This window comes from Paramormyrops kingsleyae, chromosome 1 (genome assembly GCF_048594095.1).
Source record: "Paramormyrops kingsleyae isolate MSU_618 chromosome 1, PKINGS_0.4, whole genome shotgun sequence".
Lineage (NCBI taxonomy): Eukaryota > Metazoa > Chordata > Actinopteri > Osteoglossiformes > Mormyridae > Paramormyrops > Paramormyrops kingsleyae.
Window position 1 is genome coordinate 19,062,228 of NC_132797.1, and position 27,500 is coordinate 19,089,727.

General features: G+C 41.5%; 1 protein-coding gene across 1 annotated transcript in view; it reads right to left on the reverse strand.

The window, feature by feature from the left end:
* Positions 1 to 9,070, reverse strand: part of syn3 (synapsin III) — a 77,784-nt gene extending 68,714 nt beyond the window's left edge. Inside the window, exons 1-2 of the mRNA XM_023817814.2 lie at positions 8,985 to 9,070; positions 2,050 to 2,560 (exon numbers count right to left, since the gene is read on the reverse strand). Coding sequence (XP_023673582.1) covers positions 2,050 to 2,519 — 470 coding nt within the window. The 5' untranslated portion in view covers positions 2,520 to 2,560; positions 8,985 to 9,070. The remainder of the gene's footprint in view (positions 1 to 2,049; positions 2,561 to 8,984) is intronic.
* Positions 9,071 to 27,500: the final 18,430 nt, after the last annotated feature.

The following is a 27,500-nucleotide window of genomic DNA, read 5'->3' on the forward strand; positions in this document are numbered from 1 at the left end:
GCTGAATGGCCAAAGAGCAACCTGTAAACCACACACATCACCCTATTGGGGGAATTACAGCCAGCGCCATTCACCCCCTGCCCCAGTGTGTACGCTGTCATTCGCCCACTTCCTTTCCACATGTCGCGTCTGGAGGAGAGCCCCCTTCTGCCAGTCCCACCCACGGTCCTTGGTGACGCTGGATGTCAGCAGGATCATGATGATACGACCCTGACGAAACGCGAGTCAATGATCCGTTCACTGGGCCATTTGGCCAAGGGCGACTGACACAGTCGACCGGGAACAGAACCTGGAGTCTCACTGGAGAGGCGTCACACGCCTATTTCACTGCACTGATGTTTTCCCCAAACAGCTTTAAAATGAGCAGCCATTTGTTGATTGGAAATCCTGGTCCAGGGCGACACCAGACACAGCAAAGAGACAGCAGAATGTAAGGATTTCAATCTGCAAGTTTGCATTGCAGGTAATTTGGTATAATGCAGACTTTAGAGATCTGCAAACTCAAGAGTGTTTAATTTACATTGTGGAAAAACTGATGTTAATTATAATTAATTTGGTACAGCTGAGCAAATTTATTCATTGTTCAGATATTTTTGCAAACTTGAAACTGTTTTAATAAAAAACAGTAACAAAAAGCAAAAAAAAAGTTTTCAAAAAGATTTTATCTGCTACTTATCTGGGCAGTTAGTGTACATTTGCTCAGGAAAAAACACAAACTAAAATTAAAATGATGCAGATGCAGAGAAACATAAAATGTCACACAGAAATTTACTCATACTTTGTTGGATGGCTAGAAGATCACCAGATCATTTAAGCGTAATTTTCTTTGGTAGCCTAACACTTGTTCACAGCACTGCATAAAAAGGAGAAGAATAAAATATTCAGATTAAGTCAGAAGTTTACATAGACTTAAATCACTAAAACTCATTTTTTAAACACTCCATAGATTTTGTGTTAAACTAAAACGGAAGGAAAATTATGCGAAGCATTGGGCCAAAATTGGGCCAGCAGCCTATTGTGGAAGGCTACCTGAAATGTATCACCCAAGTGAAACAATATGAATGCAATTCTACCAAATACTGACAAAGTATATGTAAGCTTCTGACCCACTGGAATTGTGATACAGTGAATTAAAATTTAAATATTCTGTCTGTAAACAATCATTGGAAAAAAATTATTGTGTCATGCACAAAACAGATGTGCTAACCGACTTTGCTAACATGGAATTTGTGGACTGATTAAAAATGAGTTTTAATAACTTCAACCGATGTGTACATAACCTTCCAACTTCAAGTGTAAACATAAAAATATGCTATTTACTCAGACCATTATGGAAGGGCTCAGCTGTAAGATTAAAGTGAACACTACAAACTAGAACTCCAAAAACTACACTTGGCCTCAAAGTCAATGTGATCGTTACTTCTGTTAAGGTTTAAAAACCCACAGAGGTGGCATCTGATCCTGTGGGATAGCAACACGAAAGACTCAGCCTCACAGATAAGCCCCAGCCCCAAGTGGTGCGACGGGATACGGGGCCATATTAAGGGATCATCCTGCTTAAGATGGAAGGCAGCACAAGGAAGCCAAAGCCAATGCGAGCAGGTATCCTGGTATACCATTGGTCAGGTACCTGCTCCGGTAACCAGGACAACATAAGTGTACGGACTTATTTCATAAAATAGAGTTGACTTTACACACAGATGGATGGGGCAGTTTTTGATGCTCTAAATAAGGCATAAAAGATGAAAGGGCCTCCTATAATGTACTGTAATTGTAGAATAACACTGATATCAACTATAGAAAGGAAGCCATATAATATCTGCACCTGCTCATTTTTCACTTTATTATTCCTGCTTATGTCATTTATGGGGCAATAACAACAAGACATTGTGTAAACCCTGCATGCCCCTTTGTGATCAGGGCAGATCCCTCTTCACCTTTTCATTCATTGCCATTTATGTGACAGACATTAATGCGCTGGGCTGTGAGAGCAGGACAGGAAGCCTGGTGGGCTTTTGGGATGTGGCCCAGTGGTTTAGGTGCTCTTACCAGTCCGTATGGGGGTCATCGATGACCAGAAGAATCTTGGGCTTGCGTGGCACTAACGTTGGTGGGGCAGTCGCAACTGGGGCCGGCTTGGAGGGAATGGTCGTGGCTGGGGCCAGCTTGGGGGAGATGGTTGTGGGCGGGGTTGGCTTAGAGGAGATGGTTGTGGGTGGGGCCGGTTTCGAGGGGACGGATGTGGGCGGGACCTGCTTGGAGAGGGAAGATGCAGAAGGCCACGTGTCGGCCTGTCCAGCACTCTGATTGTTCTGCGAGGGCTTGACCACACTGGAAAAGGAGCTAAGAAAGGAGGAGGCAGAGGAGGATGAGACTGGGCCCGGGCCAGCAGTGGAGCCCTGCTGGGAGGGCGGAGGGACAGTGGCAGGTCCATCCGGCCGCTGCAGGTCCATCATGTAGCCGTTGGGTAGGTTGGCCACGAAGCTACTGTCAGACAGACGCCTGCGCAGGTAGTTCATGGTGGAGGTGGGACGAGGCCTTTCTGGGATGGATCACACTCCTGTGGAGACACCATGACATTAGCTTTCGGTGGAGGAAATGGAGAAGAAAGTGCATAAAAGGCAAGGGAAAGCTGACCCACGCCACCTACAGGACCACTAGCACAATCGGCAACTCAAAGATATGCAAGACGTTCTTAAAAGCCATCTTTTGCCTGCTGCTTGTGTGGGAAAAACCAGCAGATTCATAACTCCGAACCAGGGAACGAGGGAACCACCAAAGCAAAATGTTGAATATTCTATCAAGGGGTGAATAGAAATTTCAGAGACATAAGAAATACAAAAATAACCTAAAATTGTACAAGCTAATCAAAACTACCAATAATTCCAGTAATTTCACCTGAAAATTTTGCACAAACTCTGTACAAATCACAGTAAGCAAGTCAACAGTATCACCCCATCACGGCTACAATGTCAGAATAGTTGAATAAAGGCAGGATTCCCATAAAGTATAAATGTATAAATGAGTTTTGATAACACCAGCACAGGATTATGAGTTTGAAATTGAACCTACAGGTAATCATACGTATTAACTTAAATAACTGCAGTGCACAACCATTAAGTAAAAAAACAGTATATAGTGCAATTCCAAGTATTCAAAGAGATGATTCCCTCAAAACAACAAATGATTTAATAATTAAACATTACAAAATCCATGCACTAATGTCTAATGTCGTTTGTCACATTTCAAATTTTATAACACCTCTTAGCTGAATATCAATCAACAGGTCTGCAGGTTCTGAGATAGAAACCATTAATCATGGGTTTGAACCCCACCAAGCAATATTTTGTTTACAGGAGGGTCAAGCATAAAGAACATCTGCCGTATTGCTCTGGAGATGAACACCTCGAGATGGTCCATAAAGCCTTCCTGAATAAACATGCATGTGGAAACTCAACGCTAACGTCAAGGATACCATGGAGGCACTGGGTGCGTATTTGGATTGAAAGTGTTATCATGATGAGTTTGTCTGATGCTTATTTTTCCATATGGTCACCAGCATGATGAGCACTGAGCAGAATAATCGCCGAAGGGAGACCTGAGACTGCATGGTGAAGACAGACCATAAGAGCAATGAACACGGAGAAGTCCCCTTCAGGCAGAGAGTTCTCACATCCAGCTAAGGACAGGAGATGGAAGGCAGCACCCCTCGGCTCTCAACAATGTTTTTCACCCCTTGTTTATGCTTCTCACAGGTACTCATCTATTCCCACTGTCCAAAAAGGTGCAGCAATTTATAATTTATTAAACATCAGACATTTCAAAACCATATATATTTCACTTCTATCCAAGATGAAAATGAAAAACTATATCATACAGAAGAAGAATATACACACAAGGGTCCAATTTTAGTACACATATTTCAGCTGCTGCTGTATAATAAGATTGAAGGTTTATCACAGAGCCAAGACAGGAGCTCTTCTCGTTCCTGATGGCAGGTTTCTCAGCATCAGAACAACGACTGGCAGCTTTTTTGGTTTGTTTCCCCAAGCGTTCAAAATCATCAACAGCTAAATATGCACCACTGCAGTACTACATACACTCGACATGACGCGCGCTGTCAAGTCTATGTGTTTTCACAGCACTGTTGCACATTTCTAGTCCATTGTCTATTGATCATTTGCTAGTTAGTTGTGTTAGTCACCATTTTTTGTGTTCGTTCCTCTTCACACTGGCTGTATCTGAAGCCTTCCAACTCACTTGTTGCTCATGACCAATAAAATGTGGACTGTTGGGAAAAAAAATAACTAAAAAAAAAAACCTAAAAGGATAAAAAAATCAGGATGCACATAAAGATGCTGAGAGATTACTGCAGATAGCTGGCGTGATGGAGAAGCTCTCACAGCCGTGTCGCCTTTAATGCGCTTAATGCCTGGCCGAGAGGCTTTCACACATAGGTCAAACCAAGCTGACAGGAAGTCGCATTTAAAACACAGCATTTAAAGTTATTTAGTGAGTCAGGAAATTCAAGTCTAGAAATTTACTGACCATTTCATTAAGCACTGGGTTGATTGTGTATAATACATGCCAATAATTTAAATACAGCCTTTTTACAACATAAAAATGAATCTTTCCAAAAAAAAAAGTGTAAGTATTACAAGAACATGTATTAGTGGGAATGAGCTGAGGCACCATAACTGTAGTGGAAAATGAATTAGTAGCTATCAATGTAATAATTTGTCAAAAAACTAATTAAAAACACAAATTATATGCAGGTAGTCCCAGGGTTGAGAACTTCCAACTTACAGACAACTCGTACATATGAACGGACTACAATAAAGCCTATTATATTAAAAATTTGGGTTAAATACAATGGTTCGTAATAACAAACGGAATATTACTTTGTTACGCTCATGAAAACATTGTGTGGCTTCAGTGTATCATTGGTTCGAGGTACAGTACAGTGCCATATGTAGTTACTTTTATTATTACTGTATTATTATTACTACTATTATGTACTGTATTATTATTTTTCCAACTTACCTACAAATTCACCTTAAAGACAGACTTATGTAACTCAGCTTGTTCATAACCTGGAGACTGACTGCCTATACTTCAGCATCTTATAGAAGTTTTAATTTCCTTGGCCTGGTAAATTCTGTAATGTCTCACCCAAAGCACATATTACTCCGCAGCGGTTCCCCCATACCATGAAGTTCACAGAACAAAAACTCTGAAAGACAAAATTTGTGAGATTCTCTCTTAAGAGAGAATATTAAGCTGAGGCATCTGTAGAAAGACCTGCACACGTCAGAGTGGCTGTGAGCACCTCCATTCGGCAGCGGGGGGGTGGGGCATATGGAGCTGTCCCCTCTGCATGGTCCTGAAAGTCTCTCTCTTAAGGGACAGACACAGAAACCACAATTTGGCCCCGAGGCACCACCTTCTGACTTGGCCCAGTGCTCTTTAATGACAGCTAACCTCGATAATACCCAGGTAAAGTAGAGCTCTCTGTACTGACTGCCAGCTGATGCCCAAGAGAGTGCTGATTAATGAAAGGGTTGGAACAGGGGTTTGTCTCAGGAACTCCCCCAGGCCGCTCTTCAGGAGCTCGGGTGCCATCCCGCGAACCGCCGCCGCTCTGTAATTACAACACACATCTGATGCTCCCGACACAGTAAATAGCATGCTGTGCTCTCTGCTCAGTCTGCGTAATCAGGCAGACGAACTCGATAGTCTGTACCAACACCTAGAAAAAGGCAACATGACTCTGATCTTTATTATCAATACCCACCCACCCACAGCCACTTAATCAGGATATATAGGACACAAGGCAGGGAACACCCTGGATGGGATGCCAGTCCATACACAGACACACACACACACACACACACACACACACACACACACACAGGTCTGTAATTATATCTTTGTGGGTACTCTCCATTCATTTCTATTAGGAAATGTCTAATTCCAACATGACGACCTTAACCCATACCCAGCCCTATCCTTAACCATAAGTAATCAAACTAAATACGAGATTTTTGACATTTTTAATTTTTTGATTGCACTCACAGATCTTTGTGGGGACCTGAAAAATGGTCCCCATAACGTCAAAAAAAAACAGGTTCAGAATTTACCTTAACAATTCGATTCAAATGATTCAATATATTTTAATAGTGTTGATCTCTTCAGTGTTAAACAAACATACCAGAATTTCCAGATTGAATAATCCCTAAATAAAGAATTGCTTTAAAACGTATATCGGCTTCACTGACCTGTCCTCAGTCATGATCTAATATGACTTTCTGGTAAAATCACATCTGCATGCTGTCAAAGTTAAAGTAGCATGAAAATAAAACTGGTTCCAGTAGCAGGAAAGCTGCTGGGAGAACTGGTTTGGCAATTAGTGGAGTCTGTAATATCCATCCCACACCCTCCTCTATAGGGCAAACAAGTACTGACATAATACAGGGTTTGCAGATGAGTGAAAGCTTTGAAATGTGAGGAGAATCCACACAGCTGTGTGTGTTCTCTCAAAAGGCGACACGCGGGGGGGCGGGGGGGGGATGGGACAAGCTTCTCTTTAAGGTGGTGTCAACTAATTAAGAGACCCTGGTTTACATACTTGACTTACTGTGCTCGCTATTTCATGTCACTTCATGATTAGCCTGACGTCACGCAGAAAGTCACCTGTCACCACCAGGTCAATGTGCTGCTGCATCAATACCATTATGTCACACCTTCAGTGCACAGTAACCTAATTACTCTGACTCCACTGAAACTCTCCAGCGTGAGACTGACGAGAAACCACATTCACCTCCCTCCCCAATTGTTGCTAAGCAACCATTTCTTTTTTCCATTTTCTAGTATTATTTGCTACTGGACTTTGTCAGAATTAATTACTCACACATGTCTTCTGACTTCCAAACAATGGTGGTGTTTTACTTTGCTCACCTAATGCAACATGCTACTCACTGCTGCAGGATTACGGTCGGACCTCTGGCCTTCAATTCAAGCCACAGATCACATGAATTGGAAGAATTCTCACTCCCGTGTTAATTAAACAAAATACACATATATTTGTTCCCATTGGATCAACCAATATTGCATTATTGCTTCTCAGCACAAATCACTTTGTTATGGCCCTAGATGAGGGTCAGATATCACACACTTGCCAAAATCCTACACAGTTTGCAGTGTTTGGTAACATTACCCAGAAGGGGGGTGAACAGGAAGGGCATCATCTGAGCCAACTGCAGTGTAGAAAATGTACGGATGCAATATACATAGGGACATTTTTATGATATTGCTACCATCGTATATTAACCTACAAATTCATATAGAGTACTGATCAATAAATGCAACAAAGTTTCACAAGTTTTAAAAATGATCTTGTTGTACAACACAAATACAGGATTACTGAAGTGTGAAACACAAAGCAGTGTCTGATTAATGTGGGAGTCATATATCATCAAACTATTCTCATTGTGGTGTGAGCAAGCCTGTCATACTAATGTACCCACTACCCCCAGTCTGATTAGCATTTACCCTTAGGAGTAACCTTCATCAGACCAGGAAAACCTTAACATAGCTTCCAAAAAGGCATTTTTAAAACTGGATGGATACAAGAACAACAAAACATGTACCTTTCATATCAGCGCAAATGTTCATTCATAAAAGACTGCCTTCATAAGTAACCTAACAACAGAGATAATTTTGCAATTACTCAAAAGAGTAATGTTAAATTGGCTCATAGTGAAGAATACTAAACAAGGGATTAATCAAATGCAGGAAATATCGTTAGATGAAATGAGGCATTATGAAAGAAGGACGCATACTGAGGAAGGGCATACAGAAATTTGTAGCGTCATAGGGAGTGCGGTTACATTTGTTGTACACCGTCTGCGTTTTTTTGCTAGATTCGTGCCACGGTCACAGGATCAGACCAACCTGAACCTCAATGTTAAAAGTCCCGAAATGAAAGCGAAAGCCAGGGGCAATCGTATTATCATATTCTTGCACGAAGTGTTTATAATGCATCGTGGCGGTTTAACAGACATTTAAGTAGGGAAAGCCATCTGTGCATTATCAGTGAGTATAAACCCCGAGGCAGTCGGTTTGCAATGTAGTGAGATACGTGAAGGACCTTTAGCTGCGTCCTCCACCCGAGCCATGTGCCAGCACCGGTCTGCAGCAGATCCGCATCGCAGTCACCCTCTCAAAGCTGCATTTCCACATCATCCCGCGACAGACCTAAAAGCCGCTCACCTCCCAGGAACACTTTCAACTTTTGTGACTTTAATCCTTTTTTCCATCCTTTACAGGAAATATGACAGCCTGTTAATAGTATTGTCCTTATGCAGCGGGTGTGACAAAAAAAAATGTACAGCACCTTTTAAAAGTGGTAGCAAACTATCGGTCTCCGAAAAAGAAAAAAAAATGATGCATCTAGTTCTTTTTTTTGGGGGGGGGGGGGGGGTAGACCAGAGGTATTTTCAACAAGTGCATCACCGCACCGGCGTGTCTGAGTCACCCCCGAAATCCGCGCCGGTTCCTGTCGCATTGGATACATGCGATCCATGCAGGTATCGGACTGCTTTGTCATATTTTAATACACTTGGCAGATAATATTAGTCATTGTGTTTCGATCGGGCACAAAGAAATCCCGAAGCTACGTCAAAAAATGACCCTTTACCTAAGAATCACCTGAATATCTGATAATATACTTGATCAATACCTACAACTGTGAAAATAAAGATTTATTTATACATTGTATTAAACATCTATACAGCGGTGCCACGTTACACACTGACAAGCGATCGCTCCTGCTTATGGGAAAGTCACGCCAGCGACTGAGACCTTCCGTTTACCCGATCATGCAATTAACGCTCCAGATCGCCTAATAATGCCAAAGTCAGCGCTTTGCAATGCTTTAAAAAAGCGTTTTAACAAGTATTTTGCAAAGGGGCGCCCTTAGTTACCTGTCTTTCGGGGCTCTCCGCCGCCTCCCAGTTGAACAAAGCAGGCTGGGGACGCTCTCGGTTTATTGCCTTCATTCATGCTGCCGGCTTCTCATTGGCCGCCTCGTACCAGAAATTAAAAAGACGCCCCTCGCCCCCGCCCCATTCAGCCCTACAAATATGGCATTAATATTTAAACAGCGCTAAAATTAGGTAATGTCACGCACCCTCCGTTGAACTGTTACCAACCTTTTACCAATCATACATTGTCTGCAAGTACATCAACGACTTTATTATACATATAGCCGAAAGGGCTGTTATATGTAACAGTGACTAAAGTGAGTATTGCAATAGGGGCTGCATCCCTTATTCAAAGTCTGTTACTGTATTATAATTAAGATCCTGCGGCCAGAGAATAATAATGTTCGCCTGGCCCTATGCATGAAGGTTGTCCTAAGCATCATTTCATATTTATAAGAATATCCATCAGGGTCCATAGTTCAGCTCCTGCATGCTATTTTATTAATATATTTCTCTTTTCCTGCTGGTCCATTAGCTTCAATGACTGCTCAGTCGATGGGTACACTAGCTATTTGATGAATGTCCTGTGATGTAAGGAAGTAGTGTACTAATTCAATTTGCCCTTTCCTCAGGCTCCCACTAAAAGCCAAGGTTTCTAGACCAGTATAATCGCCAATTAATTGAATTGTACTGTTTGTACTGAGGGTGGTTTTGAATAATCGCCCTGAGCTGAAAAATTGCCACAGGCAAAGTTACTTGTATGTAAACTTAATATTAATGTTAAAATAATGATGAGGTTATTTTATATTTTCCATCCATCCATGTTCCAACCCATTTTCCTGTACAGGGTCATGGGTATGAATAATTCCCACCTTTGGAAGCTGTATGAGATACCCACATCAGCTCAGATCCTCTCACTCCAAAGGAGCAGAGGCTCTATTCCAGATCTGTAAACTTCTTACACGATCATGGAGACTGTGCCAAGCAGTGCTGAAGAGAGTCACTACTCACAGCTTCTAACCACAGGCAGGCCCACCATCTTGGGGGGACAACTGGGAAAGATGTCGCAGGCATGGGCCCCCAGTGGTGTCCAGGAGAGAGTCCAGGAGAGCGGCAGGTCGGTTCTAGCAATAGAGATAGTAGGGGACCCCGAATTACCTGTGTTGTAGAGGATGTGAACTGATCCTCCATTTTCTCAATGGGGGCCTCCCAAGGCTTGTTCTGGGTCCCCTGAAAAGTCCTGGCCCCTATGATGTGCCACCCTTCCAGCTGAAGTAATTTTGTCCCAAGAATCATGCACCGTGGGCCTGAACAAGGGTAAGGACCGGGGCGTAGACTGATCAGTAAACAATAAGTCTTGGCTCCAGCATCCCAGTTAATTCAACCGAGGTTAATTAAATATGAATTTCTGTAACCTCCTGAGACCCCACCCATTCATTTATGTCCATTGTAGTGGACATGTTGTTTTTGCATCTATCTTTTCACTGATGTAAGGAAACATATTTATGCCTGTTGTGCACTAAAGAGGACATGCTGTGAAATTAAAAATAAAAATAAATTTGAAAAAATCTGAATTGTAAGATGTCTTATTTCCTCCAAAGACAAATAACCTATAATTGAAGGACACTTTTTTCCTTGGGTCTCAGGAGGATATTTTATGCGAGGACACAAATAAAATAAGGTAATGATACTGAGCTGTCTTTGTTTTTACAGAAGATGGAAGGTGGGCTGTGGGTAACAGGTCTGAAAAAGGGCAGGACAAATGTACTGACCAGAAAGGTTCAAGTGACCAAAATTCTTCATCATGCAAAACACAACTCTGGAATCTACTAGAAGAATGGAAGCTAGAAAAATACTGTAGGGGAGATGCCTGCAGACCTGCGCATAGGGTGCTCAGACCATCCTTCATCTCCTCAAACTGTCCTTCAAATCCACCCAGCTGACCCTGTACAAGGTCACAAGGGAACAGCCAAACAGGGCTAACTGGGATTCATTACTCAGATGGCTGCTGGCAGCCATTCGGTTTAACTCGGCCACTGCTATGCTGCCTGTCATCTCACGAATGATGCAATGCTAATATTGACATTACAGCATACTTGATCTTGTTATTTCACAAGGACGATACAAATAACCGAGTCTAAAAATCTGAAATCATTCTCATTAGACCTTCCTGTCTGATTCCAGTGAAAATATCACGCAGTGCTGTGAAATTCCAGCATGCATTAGCTTCAGGGTTACCTACTTATTAGGATTTGATTTACTCACTACGCTGGGCGTGATCACATATTGCTCAAATACTAGCTTCAGCAAACCCATTAGGTACAGTACGAAGGGCCGACACAGTAAAAGCAGTAAGAGGCCCCGGAGTGTAAGAATCACCACTGACATAGTCCATCATCATGTGGTCATTCTAACAGCTCTGGGTCACAGAGCACCACTTAAATGTGAGAATAATGTCGGCACATGAGCATTGTTAAAGAAAGCCGTTCCCTGTGGACCTTGTGTAAACCTCGCCTGGACCCTGCTGGAACAGAAGGTCAGAGATGAGCTTTCCTGGTCATGACTCATGCAGTGATTGTCATGCCCCTGGTTTAATCCATCAGCCTCGTGCTGCATTACATTTCAGGTGCACATTTTGCCTTTATCATTAGTCCTAAAATTTTATTACCGTCTCAGCACATAAAATCATTCTCGTTTGCTCAGCTTTCTTGTTTGGACTGTGGAGACGCAGAGACACGACGTAGAAGAAGAGGTTTATTTTTACTGTCAAAAGGTGAAGCCGCAAGATTACAGAGGCTCTGACTTCCCTCCAGGGAAGTCAGCACCACTGACTGGGGGAGATTCAACTTAAATATTTAAACAGGATATCCAGTCAGAGATGCACACTGGTCCATGGGAGCATCCCAGCGTGTGCTTTTCCGCCCAATGCTCCCAACTTGCAGCTCTGGTGCCCCCCCCCCCCCCCACCCAGTAACACACATCAAAAACTCATCCTCTATGTCTAATGTTAAATGTGTGCCTCTCCACAGTCCTCAGGGGATCTCCCACACTACTCCCACTGCACTCTGCACAGGGCAGCTAATACAGTATGTGCTCCATATACTAATAAGGGAGTCTCCCGATAAATAATATTAAACGGCATGACCCCACCCCAAAATGAATTTCCTCTGCCACTGCATGAGGTAATCTTCCATTGTGTATATGAAAGAACTACCACAATTGCACCATCACCTACAATCAAAATGGTGAATTCCAAAAATGGCCAATCATAGTTCTGGAAATAAAATTACACTTACAGCACAGCGTAAGGATGAGGGTCTGGCCGTATCCCAGAACCTTGGGGTTAAGGGCCTTGCTTAGGGGCCCAATGGTGACATCACTCTGCCAGCCAAAAGATTTCAACTGGAGACCTTCTGAGCATGGGCACAAAGTCCTATTCCACAGAGCCAGACACCACCCAAATGAGAGCAATTTGTGTGCCCTGTGTTTGTTTTGGGCAAATTGGTACTAAATTTCCGAGGAGTGGGCCTCCGTAGCCCCATCGATTTTGCCCAGTAGCTTTAAATAACCCTGAACACACAGGCATAGCATAAGCTAAGGCCCAGTGCACATCCAGTAATGCTGCTTATTACTCACTCGGCTGATGGGCTTCTGCTCTCAGCAAGCGTCCTGGAGACTAGAAAATACCAAGATGCCTGTAAGCTGCTGTCCTACCACATGGGGGATTTATTTTACATTACCTTGGTGACTCTTACTTACATTAAGGTTATATGAAGACACAGAGGGCAGCTGATACATTCTGACAGAGAGGATCCGTATTCCTGTGCGATGAATGCCATAGGAATATATACCAGGCGATCCCTCCTAATGCTGTACATCCCATAAAAAACACAGGGACACCAAGCCACTCTGTGACACTATTTGCTCCCCGGGCACACTCCGGGCAGAAGTCCAAACAATTTGTCAGGCCTAATGGAAGTAGGTAATTTCAGAAAACACTTTGTATTGATTAGGCTTTCTGCTTTGCCCCATTTCATAAAGTGGCCATAGCCTAAAATGGATGCAATTTGCATTTTGAGAGCTCCAGATTTTAAATTGTTACCATAGGGCAGGTTCACATAAGAACCGGCTGAGCATCAGCATACCAAGTTCCATTTAGTTTCCTTTATATCACATTACACACTCAGTGGCCAGTTAATTAGGTACAGCAACATGCTAACAGATTGTAGAGGAGGTGGGTCCAATCAACTAGAGGAGGTGAGACCAAGACATATGATTGGTTGGCCCCACCTCCTCTGGTTGCTTGGCCCCACCTCCTCTACAGTCTGATTGGTTATATCTCTGAACCAATCATTTTCCGTTCTGCCCTCAGAATCCAGCTAGCCACACAACAACAAATTCAGGACAGTCTCCTTTCTGTTCATCAGGGTCTACCGCTGTCCATGTTCTCCTCTACTGTCCTGTAATGGTTTGGGGGTGGTCCGGCAAAGGCAACCAGAGCAAAAGCGCTTTTTAAAAATTGTGAATATTGAAGCTGTAGAGTTGCAATATAATTGTGATTAGGTTAGAAAAGTGTTTCACAACCCAGTCCACAGGGACACCCAGACAGTCCACAGTTTGGCTCCTTCCCATCTCTCAGCACACCTGACCCACACAATGAGTAATGAGGACTGGGTTGCGAAACAATAGCCATCAGAAATATGGATTTGATGCCCTGTTATGAGGTTTGTCTGACACCCTCAGGCATTGAGCATGTACTAGCTAGGACCTTCAGCTATGTACTTCACTTTGGATCGGGACAATGTTTTCATTAATAATTTAGAACTTCGGATCAGTCTCAGTAATTCTGGTTTGGGGCACAGCTGAATGTTACATATTATGTCACTAGTCTGTCAAAGAGACATTGGCTCAACTGATTTACAGCCAAATTGCTCAGAATAGACTAGTCTGATTACAATCAGATCTACCCTGTATGATGTATTTAAACAGACAGATACAAAGACGACATCCTTTCATTTGATTGATTCGTAGAGATTTAGGCAATGTTGTCCATATTAGCATTCTTTAGGTATTGTTTTGGGAATAGATCACATTTAGAGAGCATGTATCCATCAATTTTCCCTGACATCATATCCAATACAGGGTTGTAGTGAGATCAGAATCTATTCCAGCCTTTCAGAGGGATGCCAATTAATTACTGAGCATAGGCTTTGACTTGGAACCCAAGGGGGAATCTGTGAACTCCAAACACACAAAATGTAGTTACTTGAATGTTTGGAAACAATATTACAAGGATTTAACTTAAAAGCAGCTACCTGCAGTATACACACACACACACACACAGACACCCACACACAGGTTTATAATTATATCTCCATTCATTTCTATGGGCATTTCTCTAATCCCACCATGACGACCTTAACCCCTACTCAGCCCTAACCTTAACCATAAGTCACAGATTTTTATAAAATTGAGGTTATCCTTGTGAGGACCAAAAAAATGGTCCCCACGACATCAAAATTCCAGTTTTATACTGCATTATTTGGACATTTAGTCCCCACAATGAAATGTATACATATCATACACTGAGACACTCATACACACGCACACACACACACACACACACACACACACACAAAACAATTACACTATTTGTGAATTTGTGTTTGGCTTTTATGAAAGTCTTATCTCTTACAGACTGATTAAATAATAAACAGGGAGGAAAGACCTATATCATTTCTTTCTCTATGTTAATTTATTCATGCACAATCAACTATAACTTGATGGATTTTTCTATTTATCTGTGTTTCTCTGAATATTTATTCAAAATCTGTTTTGTACAGTAATGCATTAAAATTAATTAGATTTGCTTGTGTATCCTAATTTGGTGGTAATATGACACAGAAGTGATTTATGATCTTTAATCATACTTCATGGAGATGATTATTATGAGTATTTCCTGTCTTAATCCTGCTTGAGTGTACAATTAAAAATGACCGAACTTATACAAGTCCGCTTCTCATACAAGTCCTTTACAGTTGCAGTGTCCAGTGACCAATCATTGCTAGTGTAAGTGGATAAAGACTTTGCTTGATAATACAAGAGACTAGTAGTAGCTCTTGGAGCTACAGGGTCTAGGTAAGACAGATCCAGTGACATGCTGGTTAGTACTGTACGGGTGTCTGCAGTTGTTGAGAGGTCTGGAGTGGGTTTTGCCTTCTCCAGTGACGCAGTGGGTTTTCGTCCGCTTCGGCCTGGCTTTCGGAGCACAGGGGAAGGGGCACTTTGGAAAGGGTGAGGAGATACTATTGGTCTGAGAGAAGCAAAACATGGCTGTGGGGAAATATAAGGATTCCATCTAATTTGGGATGTAACTGGGATCTGATTGAAAGCTGAGAGGGCATTTGGTGGAGTTTGGGCTTCAGTTTGTTCCATCAAACAGGAAACCACAGAGTAGGGGAGGAAAAAATTAAGTACATATTAGAGATGCATGGATGAGATGGCAGTCCATTATACACAGCATATATACAGTACAATTTCATTATATTTAAATTACATGTTTTATCATTATTGCATTATGCTTTATTATGAGCATATCTGTGCATATACACACCTGGTTTATAAAGGCTTGGAGGGAGATGCACTCGCATGTTCACCCGCCTGAATTCTCCTGCTTGGTTTGTTTGGCCTGAAATATACACACAGTTCGATAACTAACAAAGCAAAGATCCGTGCATGATTTTGTAGTCAGTGAAATATCTCCCAGAATGCACCACCTTCTCCCCGCAGACTGTATGGCTGCTGCAGGGACACACACGGGCCGTCTTCTGACCGGACTCCAGGCGCCTGACAGCTTGTTTGTTCGCAGCACATCTGTAAGGTAGAACATTTGCTTTGAAGATTACCTCGGGAGCTCAGTACATATTCCTGTGACCCTGCAGTGAACTTCAGAAGCCCATTATGGTCCCTCAGATACTTCTTCTCCAGGTTTTCACTGGTGATAAATGCTGCACTGTGATCTCCACTCTGTAACATAGAAGTGCTCTTCACGCTACTACGCTTCAGAACTACGACTGTCTCTCATCCCACTTCTAAGTCCCTGTTACTTTAGATTCTCACAAAGCAATGTTATAAAATTATTAGAAATAGAAAATGTCACCAGAAGATTATTTGAATTTCCATCCATCCAATCATCCATCCATCTTCTAACTTCTTACCCAGTACAAGTTGCCTATCCCAGGCAGCACAGGGTATTATGTGGGGTTCACCCTGGATGGGATGGGATTTTCGTCCGAATCACTGCACGAATAATAATGAACAAATTAGCATTAAAATTACAAACAAGCATTACTTTCCTCTCCTGTGCTTTCTTCAGCTCTGACCTCTGTATATTATTTATTACTATTATTAACTTTCCCTGTAATAAGTATGAAAGCAAATGATGAATGAAGGTAAGACCAAACCCAGCATTATCCACCAGGTACGGCAATTTCTGAACCAATATGGAAGCGCATGTCCTAGCTGAACTCCAGCCGATCTTTAGTTTAAAACAAATTTGTCATGGTTTACTGAATATCTACATGCAGGAAAACCAATGTGAAAACCAATTTAACCCACACACCAACAGATCTGCTGGAGGAAAAGCTCCAGAGTGAAGTCTCCGATGACCAGTCATGAAAGGGATGAACCACAGGTCTCCATAGTCATTCTAAAGGTCAGAGCCACCAAACTCAAATCAAATCTGAAAGTTCATGCTCAGAGCACATTTACATTTTCAAGATCTGACTATCTAGTGACGTTCAGCTGACACAACTGGAAGCTTTCAAATGGAAGGCCTGTTCCTGTCAGGCTGTCACCTATCAGACATCAACATCACTGAAATCATGGTTGTCTGATTCATATCACATACAAAGGGTTTTATGGATACCAAAAAAATAGAAATTTGGACAGTAGTCAAAATAATTCTAAAATAAGAGAGTCACAAGTTTATGGAGCAGATTTGCTATCCTTCATCAAACAATAAATCAAATAAATCAAGGAAATATGTGGTGAAAGAATTAAAAAATCTGATCAATGATTATACTGTAATTCTGGAAAACCATTGGGGGTGTCCCCAGCTTGGTATGCAGCCCCATAATTGTGCACTGGATTAGCATTTGGAATATGTATGGATTAGTTCAGGGGTCGGCAATCTTATCCGCAAAGGGCCGGTTTGTGTGCAGGTTTTCACAGCAACTCCCTAATTAGGTCACTAATTAGAGGACTGATTGGCTGAAGAGTCCTCATACCTGGGTTTGAACAGCTGTCCTAAAGGTTATCCCAAAAACCTGCATACACACCGGCCCTTTGCGGATAAGATTGCCCACCCCTGGATTACTTGAACTTGATCATTTAGGACCTAGTTTAGAGAATATTATGTTAATGTAGTCCTCTGCGTGGCTATTCCTTTAATCAAAACACCCTGTATTACTGAACTTCACCTGTGATCACTTAGGTGGACACTCACGTATGCTGAATGCTTTTTTGCACTTCTCATTGATTCGAGCATCTGTTGTATGAGGTTCTTGCTGTGTTTGTAATGTATAGCTAGTGCACTAATGCTAACTTGCACTTGTTACTGGTCATTCACTGAAAGCTCAGCCTACCCAATTACTTGAAGCTCAGCCTAGCTGAGTATGTTCAAGTACTTCTTTTGTGCACTGATGAAAATCCAGGTAGCTTTTTCTGCTGGCTCTCACTCCTCTCTACGTGTGATTCTCCTTTCTGCATGTGACTCTTTTTTCAGGTTTCTTGGCAACTATCTCATTTTGCTAATATCCTCACAAGTTTATAATTAACGGAGAGGGGTAATATTCACATAGAATCTTCAAGTGATCATGTTAGGTCTGCTTTTGCAAATGTTCTTGGATCTGCCCAAAATGTAATAGGTCCCACTCATTAGGATAATCACATTTTAGACCTTGCGGTATGCAGATGGATTGCATTGATCTTGCATAACCCTATTCTGTCAGACACACTTTTTCCTCACTTTGAATAAGGACCCATCAGGCCTACTTCCAGCTGATTCGGATGAGCTCATTTTCTACCGATGCATCAGCCATGAAAAATTAAAATCTGCAGGGTGCAAAAGGCACACTGACCAAAGAACATTGAAACAGGCTCTAATGTGCTGATGCAGAAAACTTTGTCCATGCATTCATGACCATAAGACTTAATTCCTGCAAACTCCCACTTTTAAACTGTACAGAGGAGCATATCAGTTCATATTTACTTTCCTACACTGTCAAATATATAACAGAATTTAAAAGATATCTCATCTCTAAAAGCTTAAACAGACTTCCATGGTGTGTCTTAAGACCACTGTCTCCTTAGCCTCTTGCTGGACATTTTTTTCAGAAGTTGCGGGTGTAGGATTCCATCACGCGATGTAGTGTACTGCCACAGTGATACTCTACTGCAGTGTTTCCCAATCTGGTCCTCAGGGATCCGCAGTCAGTCCATGTTTTTGCTCACTCCCAGCTCCCTGCCAGACAGCTCACATTTTTGCTCCCTCCCAGGTGGGAAGGAACAAAAATGTGAACTGTCTGTGAGCCCCCGAGGACCGGATTGGGAAACACTGCTCTCCAGTGACCCCTACATCTGACAGTCAGACAATATTCCCTGTCCCCCAACTGCTACAAATCCTATGCAGTTACATTTGTTATTCGTACATTTTATGGATTATGTTAATATTGCTCCCTGACTGCCATGCAAAAATGACGCAATGGACTAAGGAAATATGAGAGTCAGATGGTAGCATCCAATCTATCTGTCTTTCTCAGTCCTATGATATCATTATCCATTAAGACAGTGTTTCTCAACCCAGTCCTCAGGGGACCCCTGGACAGTCCACGTTTTTGATCTCTCCCAGCTCACAGCCAATCAGGAACACTGAATACCTGGTACAGGTACGCTGGGAGCGGAGAGGAAATGTGGACTGTCTGGGGTTCCCCGAGGACTGGGTTGGGAAATACTGCACTAGGAAGCCATCCCAAGTTAGTATACATTGATAAAAGAAGCAGGTACAGGTCTATGGTTAGTAAAAAGTTTCAATACTAATGTACATGCATTCTAAATGAAAAGATAATTTATTCTTGATATATGTATATACTAAAAAATGACAGTATTGAATTAAATTGAATTGAATTGAATTGAATTGAATGCCATTATATTTATTGTTAGTTACAACTGAATTTGCTAAGTGCTTCCTGGGACCACACAGTTAACTATTAAGAAAAAGAAGACATATAAAACACTAAACATACATAAAACAGCTAACAGCTAAGAAATAAAACAGACTAATAAATGAATACTGTACATACAAGTGTCATAAAGAATACTGCAAATCGTTTCAGGCAGATTAGAGAAGAAGGGTTTCTGTGGTGAGAGCTACTTTGGGCCTTAAGACTTTGTGATTGTTTACATGTACATAAAGCTATAAAGCTATGTAACACATTAAAGTAAAGGGAAAAACCGGAAAAGCATCATAGGAAGCCTTTACTTATCCTTAAACCTATGCCAGAGTTTAACTGGTTTGTTCAGTTGACCAAAACAAAACTATTTAGCTCAAAGATTGTTAGAATGGCAAACATCATGATACAGATAAATGGAGTTTATTTGGTTACCAGGCGGGACAGGGGTTGCAAAAGCACACCAAAGTCAGCACAAAGGTCAAGAAACACGCTTGGCTTGATAACAAATCAAGAGCGTTGTTTCATAAAGATGCAAAAAAACACCAACCTATTACCATCATATGAGCCCAAAATATTGTAATGTGATTCTTTGTATGTTTACTTATACAATTCCACTAACAGGTATAATATGCCACAGAGGACTGTTCACTGTATAAAAAGGTTAATCTTCCTTTTTACAACTTGCTAGGACGGGTTTTTGGTGAAGTGTTGAATAACTAAGGGTATGAAAAATATTGCTTTTATGATTAATTGCAATCCTGGTTTTGACGATTCAATATTAATTCACAAAATTCCAAGATCGATCTACTTCATTTATGCCTTTTCCCTGTGACTTTGAAAATATTTTCTGAATATTACCTGCATCATCCTATAGGTGGCACAACTTTCTCTCTCACCTATAGGAGAATTGCAATTATATTGCGGAATTGCCTCATGCTGCCATCTTGGTGCATATTTAGTCATGGGGTGAATCTCAATACCAAGAACACAAAGACTGTACTTGGGGCACCAGGAATCATGGGATTGGTCTCATTTGGTGAGGATGCAATCGATGTATCCTTGATATTTTGGGCTAAGGAAGACCAACAAGAACTTGTGCTCATAGTATTGGAACTGGTCTTCAGCAATGGATGATGATGTAAAATGGGTACACGAGAAGACAAGTATGGTCAAGTACGCATTTTGAGATTCACCCATGGTAAGGTATGAGAAGCTGTTTGGACCAAAATTGCATACTGTACTTCACTTAAACATACATACCTGTATATACTAAGCACTTGCACATACATGCATACTGTCAAGCATATTTTTGAATACTTCTCTTGCACATACATACTGTCATGAATATACATACAAAAATACACGCATGCACATTCATGCATACATTAAGCATGCATAACATGAGAATATTTATGTGCAAGTATGCAGATTTATGAGTTGTTTATGTGTGTGTATATATATATATATATATATATATATATATATATATATATATATGCCTAGTATGTATGTATGTTTGTGCAAAAGTAAGGCACCATACAGTTTCTGGTAGCACAGCAACCGCCAATAAACACAAAGGAAGGAGTTGAGGCACAGGAGTGGAGGGTTGTCATTTACGTTACACTGTACCATCCACAGGATGCAAAGACCGTCATCCGCCATATTGGTGCATTTCTCATCTGGCTGAGCTTCTGAGTGTTGTTTCTGTTCTTTTCTCGCATTTATCATGGTCGGGTGTTCTGTTTTTTAGAGTTATTTTGATCTGTTTTTGATTATATATTTTTCTAAGCTGTTGAACCGAAATAAAGTTTTCTCAGTATGACTCCTTGTGCTTTTTTTCTATTGCCTATATCTCATTATGTCTCCATAAAGGCACCCCCATCTAGGTGTGTTTATTCTCGGTCGCCTGTCATGCATCATGCAGTATAAGAGTTTGCTGAAAACTGAACTTTGCTGTCCACCTCATATGTCATCACCACATATATGTAATTTATTATTAAACCTGGTCAGTGAATCGATCTTCCGTTTCCCACAGAATAAAAAAATGATGTGACGTTATTTTGCTAATAAGCTGTTGTTTCACTGACGGCACCGGCATTATTAGACAAAACTCTAGTGGATATGGATTGTTGAATCCTGGGTATGCTCAAAGTTTGGACGCTATAGCCTGTCCCACTTTCACTGTCGTTACGGGACCAAATTCTGAGCTCACTTTTTCTGTGATGCCGTGCTAGAGCCGTTCTTCTTGGTGTAATCTTGAGATTTTGTGTAAGCCTTGTGATCGGTGAAACTTTCTCTCTCCTCTCAGGATCTCAGTTCTTTACAATTTTTAGAATCCAAAAGAATCCTTTACATTTGTCACGGACACTCTGTATCCTATCGGAGTGATATCGAATCGAATTAAATTGAATCGAATCATTAGCTTGTGAATCAGAGTCGAATTGAATCAGGGCGTTTGTGCTAATACCAGCCCCATGAATAATGTACTGTATGTTTTATGAATGATCGTGTAGACTAGGGTTTTTAGTTAATTTGGGGTGTTTTTTTTTAAATATGTCCATAAATATATACAGGTGAGCAGGATGGTGGCTCTGCAGGCAGCACTCTTGCCTCACACCTCCAGGGTCTGCATCCTGTTCCTGCTGTGTGTGTGTCAGTGTGGAGTTTATATGTTCTCCTTGTGTCATGCTGATTTCTTCCAGGTGCTCCAGTTTCTTCATGCAGTCCAAGGACATGCAGTTAGGTTAATTGGTGTCCCTATACCCCCCATGGCGTGCTTATCCAGGACATACCCCATGCTTGTGTCCTATGTTGCCAGGGAGCTCCAGAGTCCCCCGCCCCCATGAGCATGACCAGGATAAGTGGTGAAAAATGGATGGAATAAGTGCTGGTACTCATGCTGAGCTCTTCTTCCTGTTTCTCCACCAGTACAGAGCAGTGTCTGGTAGCTAAGAAGTTATCTGATTTGGGGAGTATTTTCTTTCAACTAGCAATTTGATTGATTTCGCTAATAAATTGCAGTGGTTGTAATGTTTTTCTATTCTTTAATTGGTGATGAGTTATCGTGTTTACAAGACCATGTGTTTTGGTCCTTTCTTTCCTTTCTTGCCACCAGGCACTTGGTAACTACTAAATGTTTAACTGGCTGAGGAGTAATTTGCTATTCTTTATATAAATTAAATAACTAAAACTGGTTTTTAAAAAATTCTATCAGTTGATGGTGAAGAGAGAAAATTCCACTTAGTTTCTGATTCAATGATAATTTTGTTTTTTTTGCTTGTGAAAGACTAATGTAACATTTTCTCTCTAAATGAATTCTCTTTGGGGTAACCAAAATGTAATATTAAGCATCCTGGCACCCTATCCGGAGTGTTCCCCTGACTTGTGCACTGCGATGCCCTGGCACCCTATCCGGAGTGTTCCCCTGACTTGTGCACTGCGATGCCCTGGCACCCTATCCGGAGTGTTCCCCTGACTTGTGCACTGCGATGCCCTGGCACCCTATCCGGAGTGTTCCCCTGACTTGTGCACTGCGATGCCCTGGCACCCTATACGGAGTGTTCCCCTGACTTGTGCACTGCGATGCCCTGGCACCCTATACGGAGTGTTCCCCTGACTTGTGCACTGCGATGCCCTGGCACCCTATCCGGAGTGTTCCCCTGACTTGTGCACTGCGATGCCCTGGCACCCTATACGGAGTGTTCCCCTGACTTATGCCCTATTCTTGCCTCCACATACCTCCATGTTTGTAGCTACCTTTGATAGAGTGAACACAGACATCTGTTTTTTCTAGAAAAGTGAAATTATTGGGAAATTTTTGATACATCACAAATAAGGTATTAATCCTTTACATTTAACAAGCAGTTCTACCCTTAAAAGAAATACTTCTTGTAGCATTACAATAATGAACCAAATTTATTAGTAAGGTATGTAAAATACTATACATAAAAATGGAAGTGGCTCATTATAGCAAAAGTGCTTTTTTAATACTAAAGTTTTGGTCACTTTAATCAATAATTGTGCAATTTTGAACAAATACTGAAAATAATAATAGACAAAACTGGTTATGTTGCCACCTGTTGCATATAAAATGGTATAGTTAAAAAAATTGCAAATTACAGTAGATCAGTCCACATGAGATTTCGTAAATCCACAAAATCGAGGTAGAATTCTTATAGCCCTTTTGAGCCTTTTGAAATTAGTCTTTGTCTTTCCCCTTTTTAGTTTTGTCCCCTTGCGGTCCATTTATTTTGTAGTGTTCTTAGTGTGTTCAGTTTTTTTAATAAACCCCCATGTTCCGCCAGTGGGTCGTCCGCATTCTGTTCCTGCCTGCACTATGCCTCGTCTGTATGCCAGAACCTCCCGGGTCCTTGACGATGCATTTGAAGGCTGGATGCATCACAGTGGCGCGACAAGGCCGTCCCGTTTCGAAGGCCCTTTAAAATGAACCCTGGAGATGCTCCCTTCTCTTCCTGGCCCCAGTATCCCCAGCTCCTTATCCACAGAAATTTTAAATCACTAACCCTGTTGCATTTTCACAACACCCAAAAGAAAATCCTTGCATAAGTGCAAACTGTTACGCTGAGTGCATTGCACTTCTGTCCACAATCTGACTTTAGTTTTGTAAATTACCATTTTCCTCCAGTTGAAACTGGCGACACAAAAAACATCTCGGTTTTGCATGTCCATCTCAAAACTGCCTTTTAAATCCATCATTCCAGATCCAATATCAGTCACTTCACTGAAATCCAGAGCCCCATGATTGCCGCAAATTAGTTTTGTTATAATAGACTCAGTCATGCTGAAGATATTTTATATTTCTTGTGTGTAGCTCTTAGTTTGATTAAGGAAAGATAATCCAACTTGTGCAAAATGTAAAAGATAATCACATAAAGGGAACCCTACTCAGTTAATCATTAAACTCAAAACATAATACTTCTTAATAATAGCCTATCACAGGATTGGCTAAGTGATGCACAATAAGTTAGAGGCACAAAGTTATGTCTTAGTGTTGCTGTTGTTTATTAACCTTTACTGCTAATCACATCTACTGTAGGAGAGACTTCTGCTTTTTCCAGAACTGCAGCCTATTTAGAGGTCAGGCCAAGCATGTAGAGGTGGTGGAACCAAGACATCTGATTGGGTGGTCCGGCCACCTTTAGTTGCTTGGACCCACCTCTTATACAATCGGATTGATTATCCCTATGAACCAATCATTTTCCATTCTGCCCTCAGAACATTTTCATGTAAGTAAAACTCCCATGAGCCTTTTTTTCTGACAGTGTGCTGTAGGATCACACATGCACATATCACAGGGCCTAAATTCCAGGTGGCCTGAGACAAGGCCGAGCCTGGTACGAGAGGCACCAAAGGGGGGTTACACACACAAACACACACACACAGATAACCAGGGAGGCTAGCACTCCAACTTTTATTGCCCAAAGATTTAGGGACCTACAGACAAGCAGAGTGGACTTCACGGACAGGGGTCCCTCGACTTGGCACCCAACCCCCTCCACATACACTCTGCCTTACATCTCACTCACCCAACAGACGAACACCCTAAAGGAAATTTCATTTAAGTTTGGCTTTTGTATACCCTGTATATTGATTTACTCACGACTACTAGTCTCAATATACAGATACGTTATGTTTGTATGTGTCCTAACTTTTAGAGAGTCTTCTGTGTTAGAAACCCCCCCTTCTCTTCCAACATTCCTTTGTGGTCCTTATCTGATCTTGGTGGACAGTCACCAAGTTTCTTTGTTTCTACCATGCTATGTTAAAAGAACTGAATTAAGGTGTATCTTATCCATTCTGGAGAAGATGAATAGGCACAAGCCACACCAAACAAAATATGTTGTTTCCAGATGTGCAACTTATATTGATATTACCACAAACTAACGGCCACGCCTATCTATGGAAAAGATGTGCTGTTTGTAATAGGAATATTCAATGTAATATCCGCACAAAGTGTAACATCTGTTGAGGTGCAACCCAAAACACCTGTATCCTATACTGATGTGAATCAGTCACATAGATACAATAATTAATTGTTTAATCAATTAATGCAGATGGTATGAGGTATGTACCTGTGAAGCTGGTATGGCATGTTTGGTATCAATCTGATTGTTAATCACCCCTGATTCCAAATCTGGTCAGTGATTACCATAAAAGTGGATGTATCAAAAGTTATAACAGCTTAATGAAAATCATCAGTAAAGGTAGAATCAGGCGGGCCATAAATCCCAAAAAGGACTGATACAGACCCCCTTCCGAAAGCCCGCCAAATGGATGGCCAGCCATTGGGCCAGGAGTCGAATTCCTGGTCATCCCTATTCATGAACTTTAGACCATAAAAATCTAGCACCTCAGAACAAAGGCGAGCAGAACAACCGCCAGCCGGCGCAGAGAACACCCAGCAGCCGTACAGAAAAGACCATCAGCCCGGGAGCAGAGAAGCCCACCAGAAACCCTCCGGTGAAGGCCCAGCTGAACAGAGAACAGCACCCAAGACAAGGCTTCACCAGGAGAGAGAATCCAAAGGGGCTCCACTCCACTGCTTCAAACGCCGCGCCTTCCTGAGTGCCATCGGCTCAGCAGCTCTGCCATCAACTGCCAAGACCCCCCCCCCCCCCGTTCACTCTTCAACCAAGTAAACCAACTTCCTTTCATTCTAACAACTTAAGCTGTTCTGTTAACCTGCTATAAGACTTTAGGGTCGTGTTTCCACAAACTGTGCTTGCTTTGCAGAACAGTATTTCCCATTTCAGGTTACTCATTTAAATCCGGTCATTGCATTTTCATAATTACATTGTTTGTTTTATTCCGTTATTTCGTGTTTGTTGTTTGTGTTAGGTGTAATGTCTGTCTTATGTCAGTTGTAGTGTTAGCTAGGAATAAATGCATGTCTTTTACACAACTTTAGCCTCCGTCATTGTGTGTCTCATAATAAGTTCCTGCCATTGTGCGATCTTGCTACACGCTCTGAACCTCAAACTCGCCTGAAACATCGCGATTCTCTCTCTCATTGGCCGTGAGGGGAGCTTCGCTACCAATCGTGTACATTACCTGGTGATGCAGCTCGCTGGACGAGCCTTCTAACCCAGGTTACTAAGCGATACTGGTAATTAGTGAATCCCATTTAGGTCTCACATTAACAGACTCACAGGGATACCGCAATTGAGTTTGGAGGAGCCGACCATTCGGCATAACAATTGATTAATAATCAGCATTAAATAATAATTAATTAAACTTTAATTAATTCAAACATATTGGTGGAGAATATAAAAATTTATTTGAGCTATTAATTCCTACAGTGCCAAGAAAGGGATATGAATCCACAATATTCTGGATGCAACCACAGAGCTCTAACCCACTGCCCTACATAAATGTTTTCACCTGAATCACAAATGACCAGACTAAAGTGAGTTTGTGCACATTGTTACGTCCCTCTTCGGTTCTTGTTTACTCCGGGTAAGGCTGCATTATGGGGTTTTTTTTTAGGTTGCAGGTGGTGGTGGTTTGCTTTTCTAATTGATTACAGGTGAGACCTGTTGGATGGGCGGGGTCTTCCCTATTAAAGTCCCGGGTCCACGTGCATCAGGAGGAGAGCTTCGACGCCATGCTGAGTGGTCCTGCTGCTGAGATTTTTGTTTGTCTGTGTTGATATTCTGTTTTGCTGCTCTCTTATATTTCCCAGATTTTTGCTTTGACTTACTATTTTCTTGTAAATAAAAACCCTAGATAGTTGAGCCAGCTGGTTTGGGTCTTACTGATTAGACCTAGTATACTGGAGAAGAACATTTTGATTGAAAAGGAGCATAAGGACAATTATCAACACGCTGGAAAGACTCAATCATCACAACCAATGAAAATTCAAGAGGATGAAGAACAGGCACCGTTAGATCATGTAATGTAGTGAAAGAAGGCTTAGAAGACTGATTCTCCTTCAAGAAATATAGATACCTGTTTACGCAAGACAATACTCAACCCAGTATTGGTTTTAATATTTACCGCTATAATAAAACCAACAGTATTTGAATATTTGTTTTACTGCCCAACATTTAACAGCCTGAAGAAAATAAACAGAAATAAAGTTGGTTCTCCATCAACCACAGATTTCTGGCAGGAAAAAAAGTAAAAAAAAAAAATGTACATATATATTTGAAACGCCAAATGGAGGAATTTATAATTCTGCCTAAGGCAAAAAGGCTTCTCAGCCAAGTTACAAAATATCACCAAGAAAAAAAGTAACACTTCTTCAGCTAAAATTAAAGTCTGC